General features: G+C 59.4%; 1 protein-coding gene across 1 annotated transcript in view; it reads right to left on the bottom strand.

Moving 5' to 3' along the window:
* Nucleotides 1–24,501, bottom strand: part of TPO (thyroid peroxidase) — a 51,637-nt gene that overhangs the window by 20,874 nt on the left and 6,262 nt on the right. Inside the window, 9 exon segments of the mRNA XM_045883931.3 lie at nucleotides 320–528; nucleotides 1,102–1,339; nucleotides 1,995–2,165; nucleotides 3,268–3,526; nucleotides 7,008–7,526; nucleotides 9,950–10,156; nucleotides 11,832–11,961; nucleotides 17,688–17,820; nucleotides 20,252–20,421. Of these exon segments, the coding sequence (XP_045739887.3) occupies nucleotides 320–528; nucleotides 1,102–1,339; nucleotides 1,995–2,165; nucleotides 3,268–3,526; nucleotides 7,008–7,526; nucleotides 9,950–10,156; nucleotides 11,832–11,961; nucleotides 17,688–17,820; nucleotides 20,252–20,421 (2,036 nt within the window).

The raw sequence follows: 24,501 nt of genomic DNA on the forward strand, positions 1-24,501 counted from the left end.
TCACTTCCCTCATCTCCCCCACTTTCTTGCCTTTCCGAATTCCCACCTCCCAGCTGGAGCCGCCTCTACCACAGCTTAGCGGGGCACACAGCTTCCTGACACTGGGTGCATCTCTGTGGACGTGCCACAGAGGCCCAGTGGACGCCTTGTGCCCCAAGCCCCATGCGCTCATCCTCCCACCGCCCACTCCCACTCGGGGGTTACGTGCACAGCTCAGACTTGGGGTGCTCACCTCCCCCTCTAGGTGTGCCTTTTGGCACGTGACATCCTTGAAAACAATCCACATGCACAACATAATTTAAAATGGGCTTCACGTCACCTTGAGGAAGGGCCTCCCTCCACATGTCCAGGTTCAGACCGGGAATGTTCTCGCATGACTCAAAGTCCCGCGGGAATCTCCCGATTTGGAAGGCGTCAGTGGGCACGCTGGGGAGGCCCGTGTTGTCACAGATGACCCGGGACAGGGAATGCCTCGCCAGCTCGCGCCGCTGGGCCTCAGTGAACACCCCGCTGCTCTCCCACCAGAACCTGCAGGGGAGGAGAGAGCCGAGCATGCTGCAGGGGAGTCCGCGACCGAGGGTGCCTCCCGTCAGGGCAGACGGGGTGTCCTGTGCGGACCTCCGCGTCGCGTGTTCCCAGACTCCTCACTCTTGACAAGCTGGGCCCGGGATCAGGAGCTGGCTTGGCTGACTCCCCCAGGGACATTCAAGGGGCGGGGGCCCAGGCCGAGCCGACAGAGGGCAGCAAACCCACCCCGCGCTCGGATGCCGTCCTGGGCCTGGGTCTCACGCCTCGGTCCACGCCCACCTGCCCAAATCGGCAGCCATGTGAGAGGACACCCAAAGGTGGGTTTCTGGGTGTCAGAAACACCTGTGCTCTCCACATGACGTCCGCTCACACGTGAGACCGGGTCCTTCGGACGCATCAACGGCAGCTCTCGCTTCTAGTGCTCAGCGTGCTCATGCCGCCAACGCTGCGTTTCTGTGATGACCCGGGTTCACGGCCCCACAGAGACGGCCGGGCTGCGTGAGTGCCCACGACACAGCTGTGTTGGGACCGTGTGGAGTGGGGGCCACAGAAGAGCCCAGCGGCAGTACCCACCGGTCCCCGTCCCGCAGGGCCTTCATCTGCCTCCCGATGAGGCACGCGAACAGCGGACCCGTGCGGGCCTGGGGGAGGAAGGTCTCGGCCAGGCCGCCCAGCCAGACGTCGATGTTGTCGGGGTGCCCATACAGGTCCATTATCCGGCCGGCGATGCTCGCGTTGGCCATGGCGGTGCGCAGGTCGGCCCACGTCTCCAGTCTGGGCAGGCCGCAGAACTCCCTCCACGCGTTGTAGCCTGCAGGGGCGGGGGGTTGCCGGTGTTCTTGCCCTCCATCCACGTGCCCGCCCCGCCTGCCTCACCAGAGCTGGCTCCACCCGGATCTGCAGTTGCAGCAGGCAGGGTTGACCAGAGAGCTGAACTACAGGAGCCCCAGGAGGAAAGGCCACGGTGGGCAGGGTGTCAGGGCCAGCCTCAGGGAGGGGTGGGGAGGGTTGGGACAGGTGAGGGGGATGGAGTTGGAGTGGGCACAGCAAGTGGGAGTGGGGAGCCGGGGGCGGGCCTGAGAAGAGGGTCCCCATCCACAGAGTGGCCAGGGGATGGGACCGCTGGTGAGTGACCACCCTGGAGGCAGCTGAGGATGTGTGCTGGCCCCAGGGGAGGTGAGAGGGAGGGGCGGGCAGGGCAGCGGCCCTCGGACTTCCCAAAAAGCGCCAGGTCAGACCACCTCCCTCTCCCTGTTTGGGGACTGCTTCCGCCCCACTGGGAGGCCCTGGGCACCCTGTGGGCCTCTGTCCTCCAAGCAACACTGAATGGGCTCCTGGTGGAGGAACCAGAGCGCTGTAAGTTGGCCGGAGACTGGAGACACTGCTTCCAAAGAACAGCTGTGAGGTGGCCGCCGCCACGGCTCAGGCAGGAGGGGAGCCCAGGGAGGAGCCAGGGGCGGGCAAACCTGGCAGGCCGTGGTCCCGGCCGCGTTGCAGGTTGATGGACGCCAGGTCCAGCCTGCCCGAGCTCCCCAGCACGAACAGCCTCTCCGTCAGCTCCTCGTTCATCAGCTGGTCCTGCACCTGCAGCTTGGCTGGTCTCGCGAGAAGGCCCCTCACCAGGGGGTCCAAACCACCTGGAAAACATCATGGAAGAGGCGCGGTCATCTCCTGAGTCCTGTAGGAACAGTAATAATACCTCACATAGCAAACTCTGCTTGTTCTTAACAAGGTCAGGAATTCAAGGTCACGAATTCACTTTAAGCGATCCTGAGAATTTCCAAGTACTGCTTGGGTTCCACCGTGTGGATCCCCAGGGACTGACCAGCAGGTGCAGGGGCAGGCCTCATGTCTGAAGGGGACCCAGAGAAGGAGCCCAGCAGTCCTGAAGTTTTCGTGTTGTATCCCGTGGCAGAAGGTGGCTGAACAGAGGTGGGTCAGTCGGGGCACCTGCTCCCCTCACCTCCAAGTGCCAGCCCTCTCCACAGGACCCCTTATGGAAAAGCCCACCTCTGGGCTCCCTCCCACCCCGATCACGTGGGTCCTTTATCACGCCTGCCTAGCCTCCTGGCACTCCAACAACACAACCCAGAAAGTGCACGCGCTCTGGCCTGTGGGGGGTAGCCTGGGTGCCATCGAAGGACGGGGTCCTGGTGACCTGGCTGACCCTGGCCTCTCTCCGTCATGCTCTGCACACATTCACGTGGGAGCAAAGATCGCGTGTGGTGACTGCTTCCCCTCCCCTCCCCCTGCTGCGTCCACTGGGTGCCAGGCACCCTTTGCAACAGGCCAGAAGCTTCTAGAAGGAGGATGTTGGGAGGACAAGGGGTACAAACAACCCTTCCCAGGCCCTGTTGTGCGGACGTTCATGCTCCAGTGCTCTGTGGGGGGGACGAGGCAGGAGCAGGCTGCATGTTTAATGGGGAAGATGCTGTTATTTACACTGAACAGGTGCACATGGGTCTCTACTTCAGTAGCTCTGAAATAATAGGTCAGAGGTACTTGCACCTGGGGTGGTTGCCCTGTGAGCTCTGAAGAACGTCAGAAACCCTAGGGGAGATGTCTGGATGAGCAGATTAGCCTTTAAAAGACTTTAAATGCATCTGTTTCCCCTATAAACACTGATATTATGCAGCCCCGTGTGATGCGAGGTGAAAGCAGGCCCTCGCCGTGGGGTGGTGGGCACTTTCGGGGAGCCGGCGGGAGGGAGGCCAATCTCCAGCAGGAGGGGAAGCGCACCTTCCTTGAGAAGCCTCCACGGGCTGAAGAAGGCGTCCTGCAGCCGCAGAGGGGGAAGGCCGGGGTGCTCCTGGAAGCGGGCGTCCAGCCGCCTCACCAGCGGGTGCACCGTGGCGTGGCCGAAGCGGAAAGCGGCCGTGGAAAACACATTGGACACGGTGGGGTCCACAGCGGGGTCGTAGCCCTCATAGGGGCCCACGTGCTGCTGGAAGGCCTGGGGGCCCAGGACTTTGGGAACATAGTCCCGCATGGTAATGATCTACGGAGAGAGGAAAACAGGAGAGCTTCTGAGCAGGGGCTACCGGCAGCAGGGCCCACGGTGCCAGACTTGGGCCACACCCAGCAACAGGGAAGGACTTCCTCCTGAGCATCCCCTGGGAGGCAGAGTTGTCCCGGGAGGAACATGCCATCCAGGTAAGGGAACAGGTGAACAGGTGAATGGATCCAAAGAGCATCCTCACAGCTCTTACACTTACGGAGCTGGGGGGCATGTCAGTGACACCCCCAAACACCCCTCAGGGCAGGGCAGGCCACGTAAAGCTTGGGGGTGCACCACGCAGAGACTGGCTGCCACACTGCACTCCTCCCCCAACCTCTTCGCCCCCTTCACCGTGGGCACTCCATCAATGCTGAGCTCAGAAGAGAAGTCAGAGGGCGCCTGGGTGGCTCAGTTGGTTAAGCGACTGCCTTCGGCTCGGGTCATGATCCTGGAGTCCCGGGATCGAGTCCCGCATTGGGCTCCCTGCTCGGCAGGGAGTCTGCTTCTCCCTCTGACCCTCCTCCCTCTCATGCTCTCTGTCTCTCATTCTCTCTCTCGCAAATAAATAAAATCTTAAAAAAAAAAATTAAAAAAAAAGAAGAAGAGAAGTCAGAGATCTAGGTGTTTCAAGGAACCTGAGAAGCAGAGGCTCAGGATTCAGACCCGTGAGCTCAAATCCCACCTCCTACTTCTTAGCTGTGCGAGTCTGGGGGGTGGGGTGCTGGGTGGCCTCTCTGACCTGGCTTCCTTTTCTGGAAAAGCCTTTTTCATGGAGTTTTTGTGAGAGTAGGAAACATGCATGGCTTTCTCTGTTGGGTCTGTTGTGTGGTCTCCATATGGCAGATACATTTGTTGCCCGGAGTGGGTCAGTGCGTGTGGAGGACCCCCTCCCCAGGAGCTGTAAGGAAATGACACACCGCCTGAAGTTTACTTGTGATCTGAATGGCTCTGGCAGATTAAAAGTTATGCCGGGACCCCTGTGTTATTCCTTCTTTTCCCCCTGAGTTGTTCTGTCAGTTTGTAAGTTCTTTGTAATGGAAACACGAAGGAAAGGGGCTGGCAGGGGTCTCCACAGGAGCCAAAACCATGCGTGTGTTTTGTAAATGAGGCCTCGTTCTATTTTAGTCTCCGCCTGGAAGATGCACCGCGTTATCTAAAGGGACAGGACAGACCTGGCACTCGAGCCTCGGCAGGTGCCTTTTGTGATCACCGGACCACGCCGTCCGCTGACTGGACTGGGTCTCTCTCCGCTCGCCCTGCCCTGCACTAAGGCCTCAAAGTGAGTTCTCACAAGGGTGTTTGTTTGTTTGTTCTGGTACTCAGGAGTTCTGCGAGCCGGCTGCAGGGACCTTCATGGGACGGTGGTGGGGCTGTGGCGGCCGGGGAAGAAGCTCAGGTCTGAGGCCCAGGCGGGCATGGCCGTGGGCAGCACAGGTCTACGACTGTGGATTCACTGCGGGGGAGCACCCTCCCCTCCGCAGAGCATCAGCCCCGGTCTCTGATTCCAGCGCCCGTGCCGTGAGGAGCCCCGTCAGCAGTAACAAGGAGGCCATAGTCCTGTGGTTTCTGTTTGGTGCGTGCTCCCCAGAGGATTAGGTACAAGGGCTCTGCTTGTAGATTTAACAGTAATTCCTTTGCTGTAAAAATCAGTGTCAAATTCTTTCAGTATTTAAAAAGATTTTGGTCAATAAATGACATCCAATGAGGTATAAGCCAATGGGAAAGACTGTCCCAGAACATGAAGGTCTTCGGTTGTAGCTTATCAGTTCAGCAGACAAGCTGTTCACATTCTCCGACTGTTGGAAGAAACAACAGCCACCATCTGCATCTCTATAATAGGTCCCTTCCAAACAAGATGTGTTTTCTGAATGCATGATCTGTACTTTGCAGGAGTGCAGCGGGAGTGGCAGCTGCTGGTAGGCAGCCTCCCACTTGGCCAAAGGTGCCGCAGTCCATGCTTTCACCTCTGGGGCCTGGAAGACGCCGAATGGAGGCTGGTCCAGGGCTCCTTGCCAGATGGGTCATCCCTGAGCCGGTTCAGCGACGAGTGAGGAGCACCTGGGTCACTGATCAGCACGCAGAGTAGTGACAACTTAGTCGTGCACAACCTGGCCCTCAGCCCAGGTTGGCGCCACAGGCTTGTCCTCGGGCTTCTCCACACAGGAGGTCGGTGTGGCTCTTGCTGCCCCACTTCTGCTTCTTGTCCCCACACCACAAGGGAAACGGCCTTCCTCTTCCCCGCCAGGGACACTAGACAGCTTTAAATTGCAGTGGAAACAATTCTAACGACGTCTGCTTTCCTTTCTTTGAAGTTTGACTTGGGTCCCAGTGGGCACAGGGCGCATTGTCCCGACATGCAGAGGCACGAGCAGGGAGGGAGAGCCCGGGGACACGCCTGCACAGGGCTGTCTGTCCTGGGGCAGAGGGGACCCTGGAACGAGCTGCAGAGGAAGTCGGGGCAAAGCCTCAGTGGGGAGCAGCGCGGGGCCCTGGCGGACAGGGCGGGGCTGGCGAGAGGCTGTGCAGGTGCAGGAGGCAGTCGGGGCGCCGCTGTTTCAGGTGCGGCGGGGCGGGGCAGGAGCCAAGGCCGGCCACGTGTCCCTGGGCCTAGCTGCTCAGATCTGGGTGGCTGCCATGGAGCTGGGCGTGCTCTCTCTCTTCTAATTTGCAGACATTCTTCTTAGTGACATACTGCTCTTCAGGAGAGGAGTGATCCAGACCACGGAAGCAGCAAAGAGGGACAGCCTTGCGAGAACCCGCCGGACGCAGCCCTCATCTCGGGAAGGGTTTTATCAATACAAACGCAACCTCTTGTTATTTTAGGGTTTCCGAGGTATTTGCCAAAAACACCGAAGAGAAGCTATTGACTGAGAAAAACACACTAGGGAATCTGAAAGTGAACGGTGAAGCCGAGAAACGTGGACATGTCCTGGCATGACGCTGGGAGCTGGGCTTCCCGCACGCACTCCCGAGTGCCCACTTTGTGCACAGCCCGGTCCAGCGGCGGACCGCGCGTGCCCACGGAGCTCGTGTTCGGGAAGGGCCACAGGCACACACAACCAAGCACGCCGCTGTCGGGGACACAGCCGGGAGGACTCCCTGCGGCAGAGGCGGGGGCAAGACACCCCAGCGGGAGCCCGGGAACCACTCCCCTGAGCCTGACTCGGACACCACTTTGTTCAAGGTCAGATCATGTCCGACAAGCTATTTGAAACAGTGACAGGTTTCCAGGTCGCACTGTACGCTGTCCTCCAGATCTGCCTAAACCCCGCTCACAGATCCTATATGGCTCCCACTTCCATGTCACTAACTACGCGTGTTCTCACACTTCGCAGGGGACCTTGTCCAGACCGAGCTGCGTGCGGAACGGAAGCCTCGGGCCCTCGGCTTGCGGGCCGGGACCCCACTTTCTACTCTGAGCCCGCACCCACACGCCCCTGCGCCCCCACGAGCACGCGGGGCGCCGCAGGGCCTTGCGCACCTGGTGCAGGGCGCCCACCACCTTGCGCGCCTCCTGGTAGGTGGTGTCGGCACTCCAGTGCGCGTTGAGAGCCTTGAGCGCGGACGCCAGGCGGTTGTGCTCACGCAGCCAGAGCGTGTGCACGGCTGTCAGAGCGGGCACCTCGCTGGCACGGCCGTCCCCCGCCAGGAAGCAGGGCGCTCCGGCCGTCCCGCGGGGGCCGGGCTCAGGCGCGCAGGCCGTGGGCGCGGGCGGCCGCGTGAAGGGCAGGTAGGCGCGGCCCGCGTCCCCGTAGCGCGTGTTGACCCGCAGCAGCCCCTCGGCGCTGGTCCAGTTGCGCAGCTGCTTCTCCGAGGCCGGGGAGCTGCCGTACACCGTGGACGCGTCCAGGAACGAGGTCAGCCCGTTCATCTGCTGTCGCGGGTTGGCCGAGGTCAGGTTGCCAAAGAAGGCGCCTTGGATCCCGGAGCCACAGGCGGCAGAGGAGCGGTAAAACGGCAAACAGGCGCCGCCTGCAGTCCCCGAGGCGTTGCTGGGCAGCTGCGGGAAAGGGCACACGGGGTCACCCAGCCTCTGCGGACACCGGAAGCTCAGGCTGGCCGCGGCCCTGGGCCGCCGGGCAGCGTTCTCTGCGGGTCCACTCCTGCCTGTTGCCCTTAGTTCCAGCCTGCCACGGGCTCCTGCCGGGGTCAGTGTTCCGAGGGGGGGACCCCCGCCCCCGCCGGGGTCAGCGTGCCGAGAGGAACCTCCCCGCCCCCACCCCCGCCGGGGTCAGTGTGCCGAGGGGGGGACCCCCGCCCCCCGCCCCCGCCGGGGTCAGCGTGCCGAGAGGAACCTCCCCGCCCCCACCCCCGCCGGGGTCAGCGTGCCGAGAGGGGGACCCTCCGCCCCCGCCGGGGTCAGCGTGCCGAGAGGAACCTCCCCGCCCCCACCCCCGCCGGGGTCAGTGTGCCGAGGGGGGGACCCCCGCCCCCGCCGGGGTCAGCGTGCCGAGAGGAACCTCCCCGCCCCCACCCCCCGCCGGGGTCAGTGTGCCGAGGGGGGGACCCCCGCCCCCGCCCCCGCCGGGGTCAGCGTGCCGAGAGGAACCTCCCCGCCCCCACCCCCGCCGGGGTCAGCGTGCCGAGAGGGGGACCCTCCGCCCCCGCCGGGGTCAGCGTGCCGAGAGGAACCTCCCCGCCCCCACCCCCGCCGGGGTCAGCGTGCCGAGAGGGGGACCCTCCGCCCCCGCCGGGGTCAGCGTGCCGAGAGGAACCTCCCCGCCCCCACCCCCGCCGGGGTCAGTGTGCCGAGGGGGGGACCCCCGCCCCCGCCCCCGCCGGGGTCAGCGTGCCGAGAGGAACCTCCCCGCCCCCACCCCCGCCGGGGTCAGTGTGCCGAGGGGGGGGACCCCCGCCCCCGCCCCCGCCGGGGTCAGCGTGCCGAGAGGAACCTCCCCGCCCCCACCCCCGCCGGGGTCAGCGTGCCGAGAGGGGGACCCTCCGCCCCCGCCGGGGTCAGCGTGCCGAGAGGAACCTCCCCGCCCCCACCCCCGCCGGGGTCAGTGTGCCGAGGGGGGGACCCCCGCCCCCGCCGGGGTCAGCGTGCCGAGAGGAACCTCCCCGCCCCCACCCCCGCCGGGGTCAGTGTGCCGAGGGGGGGACCCCCGCCCCCGCCCCCGCCGGGGTCAGCGTGCCGAGAGGAACCTCCCCGCCCCCACCCCCGCCGGGGTCAGTGTGCCGAGGGGGGGACCCCCGCCCCCACCGGGGTCAGTGTGCCAAGAGGGGGACCCCCGCCCCCACCGGGGTCAGCGTGCCGAGGGGGGACCCCCGCCCCCGCCGGGGTCAGCGTGCCGAGAGGGGGACCCCCGCCCCCGCCCCCGCCGGGGTCAGTGTGCTGAGAGGGGGACCCCCGCCCCACCGGGGTCAGCGTGCCGAGAGGAACCTCCCCGCCCCCAACCCCGCCGGGGTCAGCGTGCCGAGAGGGGGACCCTCCGCCCCCGCCGGGGTCAGCGTGCCGAGAGGGGGACCCCCGCCCCCGCCGGGGTCAACGTGCCGAGAGGGGACTGGAGTTAAGGTAGCTGTGATCAATGCAGCCCCTATGTTGTGCTCTTTTACTCCTGCCAATTTTTTCCTTTGGTGTATTTTGTTTAGATGCCCGGCCTGGTGGGGCCTCCTCTGCAGATGCCCAAAGGGTCTTAACTCCTGGTTTTCTTATCTGGCCCACCCACCAGAAAGCCCTTCCAGGTCGGGTGCCCCTTCCAGCCACACAGCACAGCCTGGAACAGCCTGGAACAGAGTGGCTGCTTGGCGAAGGTGTAGGGGCAGATGCCGGTGAGGAGGAGACCCCGACTGTCTGCTCTTGGGTAGGAAGTGCCCCCTGCCAGCCTCCAAGATGTTTTCTACAGAGAAGCGATGAACACCCCCACCTGTGTGGTGTCTTTGCTCGCTGGTAAGAGGGGAAGGAGAACGGTATTTATGGAGACCAATTTGGCAATATCCATGGAGATCGTCCTGTGCACCGCCCTCTAGCGCTGCCGTGTTGTCCCCGGCAGCTTGCCCCTTAGGGCTACACGGGCACATGGCTCACGTCCACAGACGTACCTTGCTTTGTTATTTGTGACCGCGTGAAAACGGCAAAGCTCGGAACTTAAATGCTCATGAACAAGCAAAAGGGTTAATAAGTTATAATGCATACTTTAAGACTTTAAGAAGTCTTAATCAAATTTCTGTCCACTTAATGATATGGGGAGAAGTGTACCAACTACAGCTAAGTGACCCGCACCAGGTGCCGAGCACGCACACGCACGTACATGCTATGCACACATATGCAGGGACAATACACAGGGCTTTCCCAACAGCTGTTACCTCCTCGCTCCCCATACAGGACAAATGGGGGTTTTGACTTTTCATTTATAGTTCTGTTTGATTTTTTAAATGACATCTGTTATTTTCATAATAAATAATAAAAGTTTAAAATTCTACCTGTATGGGGAAACATGGGTTTTGGTTTTCACAGGTCAGCTGGCAATCAGCTCCTCCCCCAAATGCAGCTTTGCTGGTGCTCTGAGGCGTGAACGCAATGTCGTGATCAATATATTGCCCCCACACCATCAGGAGATCAGAATATTGGTCATCCTCTGTGACGGCCTCGTTGGGAACTTGAATGACTTGTCTTGTCACCTCCCGGACCTGATGAGAGAGACCAGCCTGTCATGCGGGATGGACATCTGCAGAGAAAGAGGACACTGAGGGATCCTGAAGGTCGGGGACACTTGCTCAGGGCACGGGGAGCCCGCAGGCCAGGGCACTCACTCAGGGGACAGGGAGCCATCCGTGTGATAATGGCCATGATCAGAGGGTGGGCCCCGGGGTCCAGGAGGGCTGTTCCCAGGCCTGGACATGTTTGCAGGTGTGATTACTGTAAGGACCCTGAGACAGGGGCTCTTCAGGGGTTCTAAGTTCTGGGGTTCCAATTTCTGGGGTTCCAAGTGGATCCAACGCAATCGCAGGTTCTTAAAATCTGAGAGCCTCTCCTGCCTGTGGTCAGAGGGGATGTGGCTTTGGGGGTCCGGGAAGAGGCTCTGCTGCAGCCCTGCCCACACCTGGTCATAGCCCCGTGAGACCCACGTCACACTCCTCACCTCCAGAACTGGAGGGTGGGAACATTGAGTAGTTTCAGCAGGAGCAGAAACCTAACAGCCCGCATGAAAGATTTCTGAGCTTTGATTGCTCTAAGTAGCTGTGTAATTCTGGCAAATACGGGTTTACAGATCCTGGTCCCTTAACTCTGAGAGTTCAGAGAGCCTCGGGGCTTGAACAGGCATCTAGCAGGATGGGAAAGGTATTCCAAACTCATTTAGGGACAATCGAGTGGAGGCTGAGAGTGACCTGCAGAAATGTACGGGGACGAGCGCAGCTGGAGGGGCCCGTGCTGCCCCACTGGGCCCAGCCACCAGCTCCCACGCTGCTCCCAGCTGCGAGGAGCACCTGTCCCGCTCAGCCACGGTCTGGAAGAACAGCCCAGGAAGCTGATCCGTAGAGAACCTGGGGACAGGGTACCAGCCCCAAGCTGGTGTGGTCAGATCCTGACTGCTCACGCTGAACAGAGCGTCACGGTCGTATTTCTGGAGAATTCCATCGTCTCACGTAGTACAAGACCAGGCAGACTGGTTTATTGATGGAAGCAAGTAGTCAAATTGAGGGCAAAATATCCACTTTTTAACCAAATTCATCAGTGGATTGGATATGAGTCTGCTTAGCAAATAATTTGCCTCTGGGAGTAAAGCGGCAACCATCATTTTGCATAAATGAGTGAATTACTTAACTGGTAAGTATCTTTGAACACACATCATCCTCTGCCTATGGGTAAAGGAATTTATTTCAAAATGCCAAAATGAGGGGCACCTGGGTGGCTCAATCGATTAAGCAACTGACTCTTAGTTTCGGCTCAGGTCGTGATCTCGGGGTTGTAATATCAAACCCCACATCGGGCTCCGGGACCAGCAGGGAGTCTGCTTGGGATTCTCTCCCTCTGCTCTTCCCCCGCAACCAAATAAATAAATCTTAAAAAAAAAACCCAAATACCGAAATGATTGTGAAGAGCAGAGAGCAGAGAGCCTTAATCTAAATCTGCATCGTCCCAGTCACTGGCTGGTGACTTGCATCGCTCCGCGCCTCAGCTCCCAAGCTGGCGAGCACAGGCTCTGGGAGGGTGGAGAGGACCAGGCTCTGTGAGCACGCCGCTGGGCACTCCGCCCTGAGCCCGGTCTCGGCAGCAGGCTGGCGTCCTCCAAGACGGCGGCGTCTGGCAGCGCCACGGGGACCGGGTTCCAACGGAGCTGGCACAGTATGTGGAGGCACCTACCGGGGGCAGTGGGAAGCCGTTGTACCGCAAGTGGGGGTTCCAGCCTCTGGGCTCACTGACCCCGTCTTCGTAGGCGGGCGGCAGCCATCGCGCCAGGGCTGTGTTGGAGGCTCCCCACCTGGGGTGGTCTCTGTGGAGACAAACGTGAGACTTGCAACCCCGAGATAGCCTACATTTGGAAAAAGATGATAGCTGAGTGAGAATGGAAATATCAGTTCAAAGAGCCAAATGAAATGGGAATTTTCTGTTAGAGAAAAATTTGCGTGTGTGTGTGTTTTAAAGGATAATTTGGACGTAAAATCGTTACAGTGTTCAGGTCCCCTTGGCATTTGTCAACCAAATCACATGGGAGCACCCAGCGGGGGTGCTTGACGGCCATTGCAGGGTCTTTGCAAAGAAGTGTGCGCGAGGCCAGTTTGGAGGCGTGCGGTCGACAAGTGTCTGGGCTCGGGAGGTCACACGGCCAAAGGGTTAGGGTTGGAGAAGATCGGGATCTAGACTTCTCAACAAGTGTCTCATGCATCCGATGTGTAGACAACTTGGAACATCTAAGATGCGAAGTCTAAGAGATTCATGACAAGCTGAATGATTTTGTAAAGTTTTTGGAGTGTTGAGAAATATAAATATTTAAAAATCCGTTGCTTTGTTTTGACACGTTATGATCACGATTAAGGAGGCTACGTACGTGGATCATTCTTCCATAAACGTGACTGATTTAGAAGCTCTGCTTGACGGTGAAAGGAACCGTGAGCTACCCAGGGAGGCTGCTAGTCTGGACAGCCAAGAGTCCGCACATCTGGAGGCGAGACGCAGTTTTGGCCCCCGTGACAGACTGAACAGACCACGCTTCTCCTAATGGCGCCACACGGCTCTGGACGTAGGGAAAAGGACTTCACTGCTGTGTCACTCATGTCGCCACTGCCCCTCGAGGAGCCCTCCCGAGGGCCTTGCTAGCAGGAGGTGGGATGGGGACTTCCGTGCGTCTGCAGGGGCGGTGGGTGGGGGAGAATCCTATTATCCATCCTTCACTGATCTCCAGCGCACCATCATGGCTCAATTTGTAGAATGACATGGGACAGCAATGCATTTAATTAGCGGCAGTAAGTCAGCGTGGGGAGATTGGCGTGCGCTCTCACAGAGTGTCAGATTCGTTACAGTTGGTTTCTTTTTATTGAAATTCCACTGCTTGGGGGGTGATGTATTTCATTCCATTAAAAATAATGAAATATTCTTGTAACTACTTAGGCCATGATGTTTTTGCTGATTGACTTTATATTTCAGTAGCTTGTAGGCTGTCATGAGAGCCTGTGGCCCTCGCCTGTCTTGTGGACACTCGGCAAGATGTGCACTTGACCTTCCCAGCCTGCCCAGCGGGAACCCAGGGCAGAGCGCAGCCTGTGCCAGGGGTGGTGTTCGGTGCCATCCGGAGACCTTCTCACGGCCTCCCCACAAGGCATCCGGCGTCGTTCCCGTGTCAGAAGAATCTCTGCCGCCATAGGATCGACCTTTAGCTCCAAATCACTTGCTTATTAGTGTTGGGTTCTGGGCCGCGGGAGGGAAAGGGTCATAAGCTGACGGAGTGAGCGGGTGGGAGCATTTCCGGAGAGGTTACAAGGACACAGCTGTCTGGGCTGTGATGTTTGGAAGTGCTAGCGCCCCTCTCCGAGGCTCCGGCACCCCGATGCCGTGACACCCCGGGTTCTAAAGAGAGAGGCAGGTCCAACTACCAGCCTGACCAGGGCGTGGATGGAAGTCCACAGTGGATGCTGGGGGGCACCGGTGGGTGTCCTCCCGGCCACGGACGTGGGAGCACCGGGACTGCGTGGTGTCTGCTTGAGGAGACGCAGTGTCACCAAGTGTCTCATGCTGGGGGAACCGCGATGGAGCTCTGACCTCTGTGGCAACGAAACCTTTCCACACCCTCATCTGCGAGTGGTGCACACGTGGGCAGCAGGGCAGGGGACGGGACACGCAAACCCAGACAGTCCCCCCGTGGCCCCAGGACCTAGAGTGGCTCCTACCGTGCCCGATGCGCTGTCCGTCAGCCTGAAGCGTAAGAAAACTCAGCCCATGTTCCGCGGGCCTTGGGCTGGAGCTCCCTGATTGTAGGTGGTGCAGACTCGCGAGTGCGCGGTTGATCGATGCGGTGCTTTTCCATCATGGGCATGGACTCGATATGCTCCAAGAACTCTGGAAACGTCCCTAGTCTGGCATCGTTCGTACCCGTGTTATGGTCCACGTATGTCAGGCATGAAACCCACACCAGCAACATCTACTTTTCTACGAGCGTCCTGGGGCCTCAGGGGCCGCATGCACCTGTCAGGGGTTCTGTTTTGTTTCATTTCAAGCATCAGTATTGTAAACGACCTTAGTGTAGCTTGAGCTCTGTTGTCTGGTGGCTACAGTTTGAAGCAGGTTAAACACAGGCCTCCCTACGAGAGACCACCATGTGAAGGACGTCCACTCCAGTAAGATCCACAAGCCGTCACCTCCGCCAGATGGTTTCACGAGTTACGTCAAACCACAAAAGAGAAGAAGCAGTGAGTGTGGATATGACCCTGTGGCAGGTGTCCTGATGGAAAAGGGAGCCGGTGGGGGAGTCTGCAGGTGCTGGTGGACATAATGCCTGTTCACACATGTTTGGAAGGCCGATCCCACATTTAGTTTGGGTTTTGACAATTGTTTCAACAAATTAATGCAGAGAATTTTATACACACCAAATTAAACACTCAACCCAGGTAGGTCAGGGTTCTGCCTATAACTCAAATGCATGAATCAGATTTTGCCTTCAGAATATATCACTTCCTCTAGGCGCTCATGGGTTCTGAGGTCAGAAATTCTCCCAGGATGAGGCTCCGCGCAGAATCACCACGTAACGGAGATGGGTCCCGTCCCGCAGCCCGGAGGGCTGTTCCCAGTCCGTCTCTGTGTCCACGCAGGATGTCCGTTTGGCAGGCCTGGGCATGAAGCAGATGAGTCCAGTGACGGTCGGTGTCTCTGTCACCGTGTGGATGGAAACGTCATCTGCAATCTCCATCCGTCTGGTGGGCGGGTTAGAGGCGGTGAGGGCCAGGCTTGCGAGCAGTCATCGTTAATTTGACGTTAAGCCTGAGCCGGGAAAATTCTGCTGTAATTTTGAGATTCAGCCATCGCCACAGACGAATACATCACAGCTGCCCGATGGTGGGAGCCTTGCTCGCAGGAAAAGGCACATGGAATTACATTTATGGTCCTCCGTGGCTAATGCCTTGGGCCAGGATCCAAGAGGCGAGATACTGTCTGGTCATTCGTGGGGAAAATCATGGCAACACTTACAGTATCAGGATTGCAGACTGCATGAAAGGACCTTTAGACATTCTCTCTCTCAAAAACCAGAAACCGCTCTGCCAGGTAAGCATCCTTCCTGTTCACAAGGCAGAAACAGGGCCCAGAATGCCGGTGAGAGTCATCAAGTGGTCACTGTCACATCCAGCAGCCCCAGCAGAGATCTGAGTTTACCGTAACGGATGAGAGCCCCACGCATGCCCACACACTCAGGCCCGGAAAACCCAGGCGGATGTGGGGACCTGAGGAGCCACCGGGCAGCGCTCCCGAGAGCAGAGTAGGGCCCCCGCAAACATGCGCTGCACTTGCTTCCACGCATGCAACGCCCTTGTAGTGCCGATCACATCCGACAAACGAGGAAGATTGTAGATTGTAGAACTCCTTCCTTCCCACTTCCGTTAACTGATGGCGCGGGGTGATCCCAGCACTTGGCATATTCTCAGTAAAGGGAAAACGAACATTAGAAGCCACATCCCACACCTGGGACACCCACCCATCACCCCACTGCAGGAAAACTAGCAGAAATGGAGGCGTCTTGGGCGCCTGGGTGGTTCAGATGGTTAAGCGTCTGCCTTCGGCTCAGGTCATGATCTCAGGGTCCTGGGATCGAGTCCCGCATCGGGCTCCCTGCTCCTTGGGAGCCTGCTTCTCCCTCTGCCTTTCTCTCTCGCTCTGTCTTTCATGAATTAAAAAAAAAAAAAGAAATGGAGGCGTCTTTTCAATCCACCATTTGGAAATTCAGAAGTTATACAGTTAAATTCCAAGTCACATTTGGCTTAAAGACAGAATGACGGCCAACAGCAGTCAATACGCAGAGCCAGACCCCGTGGTTCACCGCCTGGCAGCAGCAACCAGATAAGAAGTGACGCCGTTAAGGAAGAAAAAGAAAGCAGAGAACAGCCCACGGCGCGTCCATGTTAGGGTCTAGAAAAAAGGAAGTAACAAGGAAACAACCCCCCCCCCCAAATCAAAAAGAAATATGGTGAAATTTTAGTAAAAAACAGGCAGCATAACATGGTGGTAAAGACCAATATATCAGAGACTGAATTCCTGGAAACCGTGTAAAGAAGTCTGACCACTGGTGAGTCTCAAACGAATAGCAGTCCAACCTCCTGCTGGTCACAAACGTGCCTTCAAAACGGAAATAAAAGATCACACTCTAACCTGGATGCTCTAGAAACTCAGCTTAATAACCAGAACTATCCAGAAGGAAAATACACTTCCTCAGGTGAAAAATACGTGCCAGAAAGAAATACCCGTCCTGTCCTTAGTCCCTCTATCTGAACACACTGGGGTTAAACAACCCGGGGCACAGAACCTGCGCAGCGGGCTGGACCCAGGCTGCAAGAGCACGCGTGCCCGTGGGAGCAGCCCCGAGCGGGGCATCCGTGCGCACGGAGGACTCCCCACCCTCCGCAGCCTGTGCCCCAGGCAGACCCCGTGCCGTTGGGGAGCGGGCGGCCGACGGAGGAGACAGGCCCGCCCGGTGGTGGGGGGCTTCCCCAGGGCTGGGCTGGACGTCCTGCCCCTGCGAAGGGACCTGGGAAGCTGAGCTGAGGGGCCCAGGCCCTCCCGGGGAGGGGGCCGGAGAGGGGACGCACTCGCTGGTGTGGAGTGGCTTTAGCAGAGTGCAGGAGGGCACCTTGATCATCTGGGAAACCCCACGTGTCCTGGATGATTTGGTCCACTCAAGCACCACCCTCTGTCCTGAAGCATGGACTGGACCACGTGCCATCTGTTGGCAGTAGCCCCCGTGAGCCCCGTGACCAGCCACGTGGGCGCCACCGTTTTGTTTCATTCTGAGATTCGTCCTGCGTTTCTGGTTAGTCCAGGAGTCATCATAGGACCTAGCCTTCCAACTGCGAAGCTCTCTGTGATAAAAATGGGAGCTAGTCCTGTTTATGCTGGACCCACTGGGGCCCGTGGTCCCATTCATCAGCTCTGTGAGGACAGGTCTGTCGTATTCCCCAGCATGTGTCACAGGGCCTGGCTAAGGGCGCTCAGAGTGTTTGAATAAATATAGGAAGGGAGGGAGGGAGGACAGCCATCTTTTTCCCAGCTCCCACCCCGGGGACAGGGCCATCGTCGTGCTGCCCTCCAGTAGCTGGGTGGCTCTGGTCTGGTGCAGACTTGTGTCCTGGGCCCCGTAGCCGTCCTCCACCCAAAGGACATCTGGGCCTCCTCATCCTTCTCAGGGTTCTGATCTCAGTCGAGCCCAGGGTTCCTGGGCCTTCCCAGAACCCAACTCTAGGGGACACTTTGTGGGAAGGGTGGGGCAGTGTCGGGACACCCGCGGATGGAGTGGACGGGTGTCTAAGGGACACCTGCAGACAGGGTGGGGCAGCGCCCAGGGGACACTGGTGGATGCGGTCATGTGGGGGGCACCGCAGACGGGGTGGGGCAGGTGGGGTGGTCCTGGGCACTCAGAGGGGGGAAGACCCGGTGGTCTGCAGCCCCCCTGGGGATGGCCTCCAGCCCTGCTGGGGCCCAGCTGCCACCAGAAGACAGAGCCAGTCCGACGGAAACGCCCACCTGTTGTTGCAAGCGCCCGTGATGAGTCTGTACTTGCTGGTCAGGCAGGTGTCTGGACATCTGGGGGGTAGCATGTAGGGCAGGCATCCGGACACGTTCGCAATTGTGTTCAGCACATCTTCCGGCAGGACGTCTGGGTGGAAACAACAGCGCACTGACCGCCGTTCGCAATGACGAGCCTACCTGTGGCCGTGCACGCGGTAAGGAGGTCTCAGACGGGGCCCCAGCCTCCACACGGGGGACCCCACACCAGCCGCGTCTCCTCCTTCTCCTTCAAGCCCGTCACTCCCCGTAATCCCCGCGCGCTTCCTCACTGAGAGGATTTGGGCCTTTAAAACCTATGTCTGCTTTGTGACCTTTCAGAAAAGCAAGTCAGAGCCCTGACCCCACCTGTGGGGCCGCGTCCCCGAGCGTCTCCGCAGTCTGGCAGCGAGGCCGTGCGTCCAGCAAAGCTCGGTCCTCCCCCTCCCCCAAGCCCGCCCGGTCAGCTGTGCGGGCAGCCTGCCTTCTCTCCGAGCACTGGCTTCTGGTTCCCTCCTTGCCACTCTTTCCAGGTTAGGCCCCAGAAAGCAGGCTTATCTCTATTTATTTCCCCAATGCTGTGGCTGTTTATTCAACAAATCAGAGCAAGGCCTGCTTTCTTGTGTGTTCCTAGACGGATCATCGGTCACTTCTCCAAGATGGTTTGTACAAATCCTCCAGATAATGCCATAAAAACAACAGCCAGATACCGGTGAGGTTGACTCGCTAGAGGAACTCTGGAAAGAACGCATATTCCACTCTAAGTCGGAGAGAAACCAGACTGGCCTCTCGGTGATGCAGGGAGCCGTGTCTGCCAGGGCTCTGTGCAAGCAGCAGAACGACCCCGGGGCCGGGCTTCCCGTTCTGCCCACGGACGACACGCGCTCCTCACGAGGCTGAGCACAGCTCCCTCCTGCCAGGATGTGCTCAGGCACCCATGGGAGGAAACTGGGGCCCCTGCATGGAGCCAAATACTCTCACAGCTGCACAATGAGCAGAAGCAGAGCCAGGAAGGAGCCCGGAAACTGGGTGCCCGCACACGGCTGTGGACGCTTCGCGCTGATGAGGTCACAAGCCCACGTGTACTGCCAGGATCGCCTTTCTCACACTGCACGTTGTCCAGTCCTGTCCACGTTGTTGACAACGGAAGCCTCAGGAAACTGCATAAATGAGTCGGTTCTTCGGTTCTGCATGTTGGGCTGGACCAAACCCCCAGCCTCGTCTCCCCAGGCACCTGCCTCCCCAGAGCTGAGCAAGGGCACTGACCCTGGAGCAGGTACCGGGGGCAGGGGGTCCGCGCACGCACGGCCGGCCTTAGAGCCCTTGCTCAGCCCCACAGTTTGAAACAAAACCATGTCTGATGAACCGTTGGTTGCTATGAAGTCAACTGAACCTGCTAAGTGTGGTATCTGAGAATTCTGGTGAGTCCTGACTTGGCTAAGCCTGTCTTACTCGAAAGGCTAACTAGGAAGCGACATATCTATACACGGTGGAATATTGCTCAGCCACCAAAAATAATGAAATCTTGCCTTTCCCAACGACGTGGATGGAGCTGGAGGGTATTATGCTGAGTGAAATAAGTCAGTCACAGGAAGACAAACACCATATGATCTCACTCATGTGTGGAACTTAAGAAACAAAACAGATGAATGTAGGGGAAGGGAAGAAGAGAGAGGGAAGCAAAGCGTAAGAGACTCTTAACACTAGAGAACAGAGGGAGGGCTATTGGAGGGAGGTGGGGGGATGGGCTGGCTGGGGGATGGGAGGGCACCTGTTGCGATGAGCCCTGGGTATTGTAGGCAAGTGAGGAATCACTAAATTCCACTCCTGAAACCCATTTTACCCTATGTGTTAACTAACTAGAATTTAAATAAAAACTTGGAATAAACAGATTTAAAAAAATAAAAAATAAAGTAAAAGAAACAAAGGCTAAGTCAGCATTAAGTGTCTCGGCCCTTTCCGGAGGGAGCACTCAGAGAGCAAGAGGGCCGTGACTCCACACTGAAGAAGCCTGGATACGTCTGATTGTCCCAAAGCCCGTCTTCCAGGCCCCATCCCAGGATGCACAGACCGCCCGGTCCGGCCGGCAGCGCCCGGCCTTGGCCCACAGGCTGCCTTCCTCTGAGGCAGCTCCTCTGCCCGTAGCCCGTGTTGTCCCCAGATCAGGGTCAGGGTCGGGCGGACTGGCTCTCAAAGCCTCGGAGGAAGTCATGGAGGCCACGGCCACGCAGCGGGGAGGGGCTTTGCCCCGGGCGGCTCCCAGGAGAACGCGCCTCCTGGAACAGCCCTGCAAGCAGCTCCCAGCCTTCCGACCGGTCCCCGGAAACTGCCACTTGGACGCCACACGGCCACCGCCCCACATCACAGGGACAGGTACCTCCCAGGGAGCCCAGACACAATCTCATGCCTGTTCGAGCAGCGGTTAAGGATCCGCCGCGTCCAAGCGTGGAGCCGAGTGAGAAGCGCCCCGTGCAGTCCCCGCCCAGCCCTGCGGTCTGCCCTCGGGGGCCGCCGCTCAGGTGGGGGCACCTCGGGGGGCTCACCGGTGGGAGGCTGAGATCGCCCGAGCTTCCCGGAGACGCTTGTCTTCAGGGCCTGCACGGAAGCTTCCATGATCTCGGCCGCTCGGGCGATGGCTCGGCTGGTTGGCTCAGGGAGTTTGGAAAAAGACAGAAGCTGTGATGGACGAGGGATCTCTCTTTTGCTGAGGTCCCTGCGGCAAAGAGGAGACACAAAGCGGGTTGTTCGCTTATGGCTGCTTCCAAAGTAATCACTACTCAGTCCAGCAGAGCACATGCCAGGGACCAGCGCCGTGAGGGTCAGGGTGGGCGTATCCGGAGGCCGTTCACCAGGACCGCCGTAGAGGGACAGGACTTGGGGCCGATAAACCTTCTCATCAAAATCCAGTTATGGGGCGCCTGGGTGGCTCAGTCGTTAAGCGTCTGCCTTCAGCTCGGGTCATGGTCCCAGGGTCCTGGGATCGAGCCCCGCGTCGGGCTCCCTGCTCGGCGGGAGGCCTGCTTCTCCCTCTCCCACTCCCCCTGCTTGTGTTCCCTCTCTCGCTGTGTCTCTCTCTCTGTCAAATGAATAAATAAAATCTTAAAAAAAAAAAAAAATCCAGTTAGACGCCTTCGCTGTGTTCCAGCCAGTGAGAGAGGGGCCCTGAGTGCGTGCAGCCCTGGTGGGCTCCTGGGGCCAGCAGGTGCTTGCAGGCCGGCCCGTCCCCTCCAGTCAGAGAATCAACCCCCACAGGGCGGAACAGGGCAACAGAACCATTTGTGGGGGGACAGGAAGCACCGAGCCCTGTCCCCAGCACCCTGCGTCCCCGGCCTCTCACATTCCAACAGCTCCAGCCCTGGGGGATCTGTCCAGCCCCCTGCCCACAGCATTCTGGGGCCAGCGACCCAGGGGGCAGGGGGCCCGAGCCGGCTTCTACCTGGGCGGCACCTGCAGAGTGGAGCCCCGTGGCCCCAGGTAGAGCCAGCAGTTGGAGGGAAGCCCCTCCAGCTGCCCTGGGATCTACGGCTCCTGACGCTGCAGAAGCAGGCGAGCTCCGCTTCCAGTGGTCCCACCGGCTGTGAGCCAGCCGGCCACCGAAGCTTTCCGTGTGTTAGTGATAAGCCCAAACGTGCAGGCTCCCTGAGCAAACCAGGGTGGCAGGTGCTGTGCCGAGCACAACTCATACCTCAGGCTATTACTTCTGAAAACCTCGGGTGGTAAACGCCGTAATTAGGCCCATTTTACAAAACTCGCTCATTGAGAGTCAGGTAGCTGGCATCAGGTGGACGGCCAGTGACAGAGGCAATACTGAAACACAAGAACTGTGAGCATCCACGGCAGATACTTTAGAGAAAATCTGACGTCCCTATGAATGTGCATGATCTATAACCGTGCATGATCTATAAAAACACAGTATGTGAGGCCTGCCTGTGTGTTTATAACACCATGTCGTCATGAACACCAGCCTGCAGAGCTTCACGGGACCCCGGCCCCAGACAAGAGACTCTGGCCCCATTCACGGGACCCTGACCCCAGACATGGGACCCGGCCCCAGACACAAGATCCCGGCCCCAGCCACAGGACCCCGGCCCAGACACAGGACGCCAGCCCCATTCACGGGACCCCGGCCCCAGACACGGGACCCAGCCCCAGACACAAGACCCCGGCCCCAGCCACAGGACCCCGGCCCAGACACAGGACGCCAGCCCCATTCACGGGACCCCCGCCCCAGACGTGGGACACCGGCCCCACACAAGGGGCCGCAACCCCATTCACGGGACCCTGGCCCCAGACACAAGACCCCGGCCCCAGACACAGGACGCCAGCCCCATTCATAGGACCCTGGCCTCAGACATGAGACCTCAGCCACCGCAGTGCCAGTTCTGGCCTTTCTGGGGCTCCCTGAGACTCTGGGGGAGATAGGACAGCCCCCCAAAGATGTCCAAGTTGGACCCCTCAGAGCCCGTGAACAGGCCTGGCTGCTTAGCAAAGGGGATTATGTTGCGGATAGAATTGGGATTGCTAATCAGCTGAGGATAAATGGGGCTCTTCCCCTGGGTTATCCAGAAGGCCACACAACCACCAGGTCCTTACGAGGGGAGGAGGAAGACAGGGGGTGGGGAGGAGAAGTGGTCAGAGATTTCATCGCCCCCCAAAGACAGAGAAAGGGCCCAGCTGGGGAACATGGGAGCCTCTAGAGCCAGGAAGTTGAGGAAAGGGAGGTTTCCTGGGTCTCAGAAGGCCTGGCGTCCCACAGACTCCTGGACTCTGGCCCATGGAGGTCCATGCTGGACTGGGACCCACAGGATGGTGTGACCGTCCATGCGTGCTGGATTAAGCCACTGGGTTTGGGGCAACATGCTCCAGCAGCCCCCGGAGGCCAGTGCCCCTCTCCTCATGGAGGCCCTGGGCCACGTGCGGCGGCCTCGGAGCCTCGGCCGGGGGACCCCTGTAGCACACGGGCCGCAGACCTGACCTGCACCCCAGGCACCCCCCGCTGTTAACATCAACAGGGAGCAAACTTTCCCCTTTGTGCAGGGAGGCGCCCTATCTTCCAAGGCTACCCGCTTGGCAAACGTCCCTGGAAAGGGGGGCAGCGTTGGAAGGCAGAGGTGGTGTCTTCCTCCTCAGGCAGTGACCTTCTCACCGTGTTTACAAGCAAACCAGCGAGCTGGTGAGCAGAACCTTCTAGGGGCCCAGACTCACTGCAGCCGGTCCCCAGGCCACAGACCGGGGTGCCGATGTCCCAGCACGAAGCACTGAGACAAAGCCCACGGCCACAGCCCTCGTGAACACGGCCACGTGAGGGGCCACGTCCCCATGGGTGCAGGCGGACTTAGAAAGGCTACTTCAGGGAAGGGCCTAGGCCAGTTCTTCTCTTCAGGACGAAGCCCGCACGGGCAGCCGTACCCCCTTGGAGTCTGCAGTGGCCACGCTCCCACCTCCTTATTTTGCCCCAATTACCCCATTTCTTTGTCCTCAGAGTTCAATGGCAGGAGGAGACTCAGGCCAGCCTCAGCTCGCTGGCAGACCCGTGGACGAGACAGCCGGACCGGGGCCCTGAGATGGAGGACACCTTCTCCTTGGCCAAGGGCAGAGGTCAGTTCAGAACCGAGGGTGAAGCCCTTGGCCTCCTGAGGTAGACCCCAAAGGATCTGGTTCGTGCAGCTGGGAGGACGCCGCAAGCAGGGCCTGTCTGCCTCCCCCTGCAGCCCGGAGTGCTGGGGGCAGCCGCTGAACCCAGTGAACGGGATGTGGGATAAACGGATGCGGTCCCAGCCCTGCTGGTCAGATCCACCGGAGCGGTCACTGGAGAGTGAAAGGGTCCCCTTGAAAAAGTTTGCAAGATGCCAGGGTGCTGTACACATGGGGGTCGGATATTGTTGGGGGACAGTCTCCCTAGCTCTGGGTTATTTCCCGATACTCTGTGAGGCCAAGGGCACTGTCTTTGTTTTCGTCCACCTTTACCAGGATGCCTAGAAAACGGGCAGCTTTGAGAGGTGCCTGGCGGGCTCAGTCAGCAGCGCACCCACTCTTGGTCTCGGGGTCCTGAGTTCAAGCCCCACACTGGGCATGGATGCTACTGAAAAAGGGGGGCAGCGTTGGAAGGCAGAGGTGGTGTCTTCCTCCGCAAAACAGCCCTACGGACCGTGTAACATGACACCACCCTCTCCAGGGCAAAAGGCGGGCACGCGGACCCTCCCCTACGGAGGTGTGGGTTCTGCACCCCATGGCCAGTGTGCCCAGTGGCGAGTCTGGGAAGGGGCGGGAGCTTTAGAAGATCAGAGACACTGGAGTAGGAGGACTTGCAGCTGGAAGTTGGAAAGGACTGTGAGAGAAGGAGCTGAGAGCAAGGGTGTGTGTGACGCACCCACCTCGATCCCAGAAGAGAACGAGCCCCCGGCGGCCGGAGGGCCCCACGCACAGCCCGCCACGCCCAGCGTTTTACGCCCACAGGAAGGCTCCCAGGCAAGTGAGTAAAGGATGTGTCAGTTGTGAAAACGAAGTGTGGGTCCATGAGCGCAGGGCCGGGTGATGCCCGCGGGGCGACCCGGCATCTGGGGAAGGGCGTGCACTGCTCTGCGGACCCGGTCTCGGGCACACAGACGCAGCAGCTCCAGCTTCGATGACCGCGTGGGGGACACCACCGTCCCTAGCGAGAGCTTATAGAAGTGTTAGCCAGCCGCCAACAAAATAAGCTTGGAGGATAAAACCTGCTCTTTACTGTTTGTTTGCTTCACAAATATCTCATGTGAGACCACAATGTGCTCAATACTGATGTCAATTGCATATG

Source organism: Mirounga angustirostris, unplaced genomic scaffold (genome assembly GCF_029215605.1).
Source record: "Mirounga angustirostris isolate CCGP_5_RB_7025 unplaced genomic scaffold, mMirAng1.0.hap1 SCAF_10, whole genome shotgun sequence".
Classification (NCBI taxonomy): Eukaryota; Metazoa; Chordata; class Mammalia; order Carnivora; family Phocidae; genus Mirounga; species Mirounga angustirostris.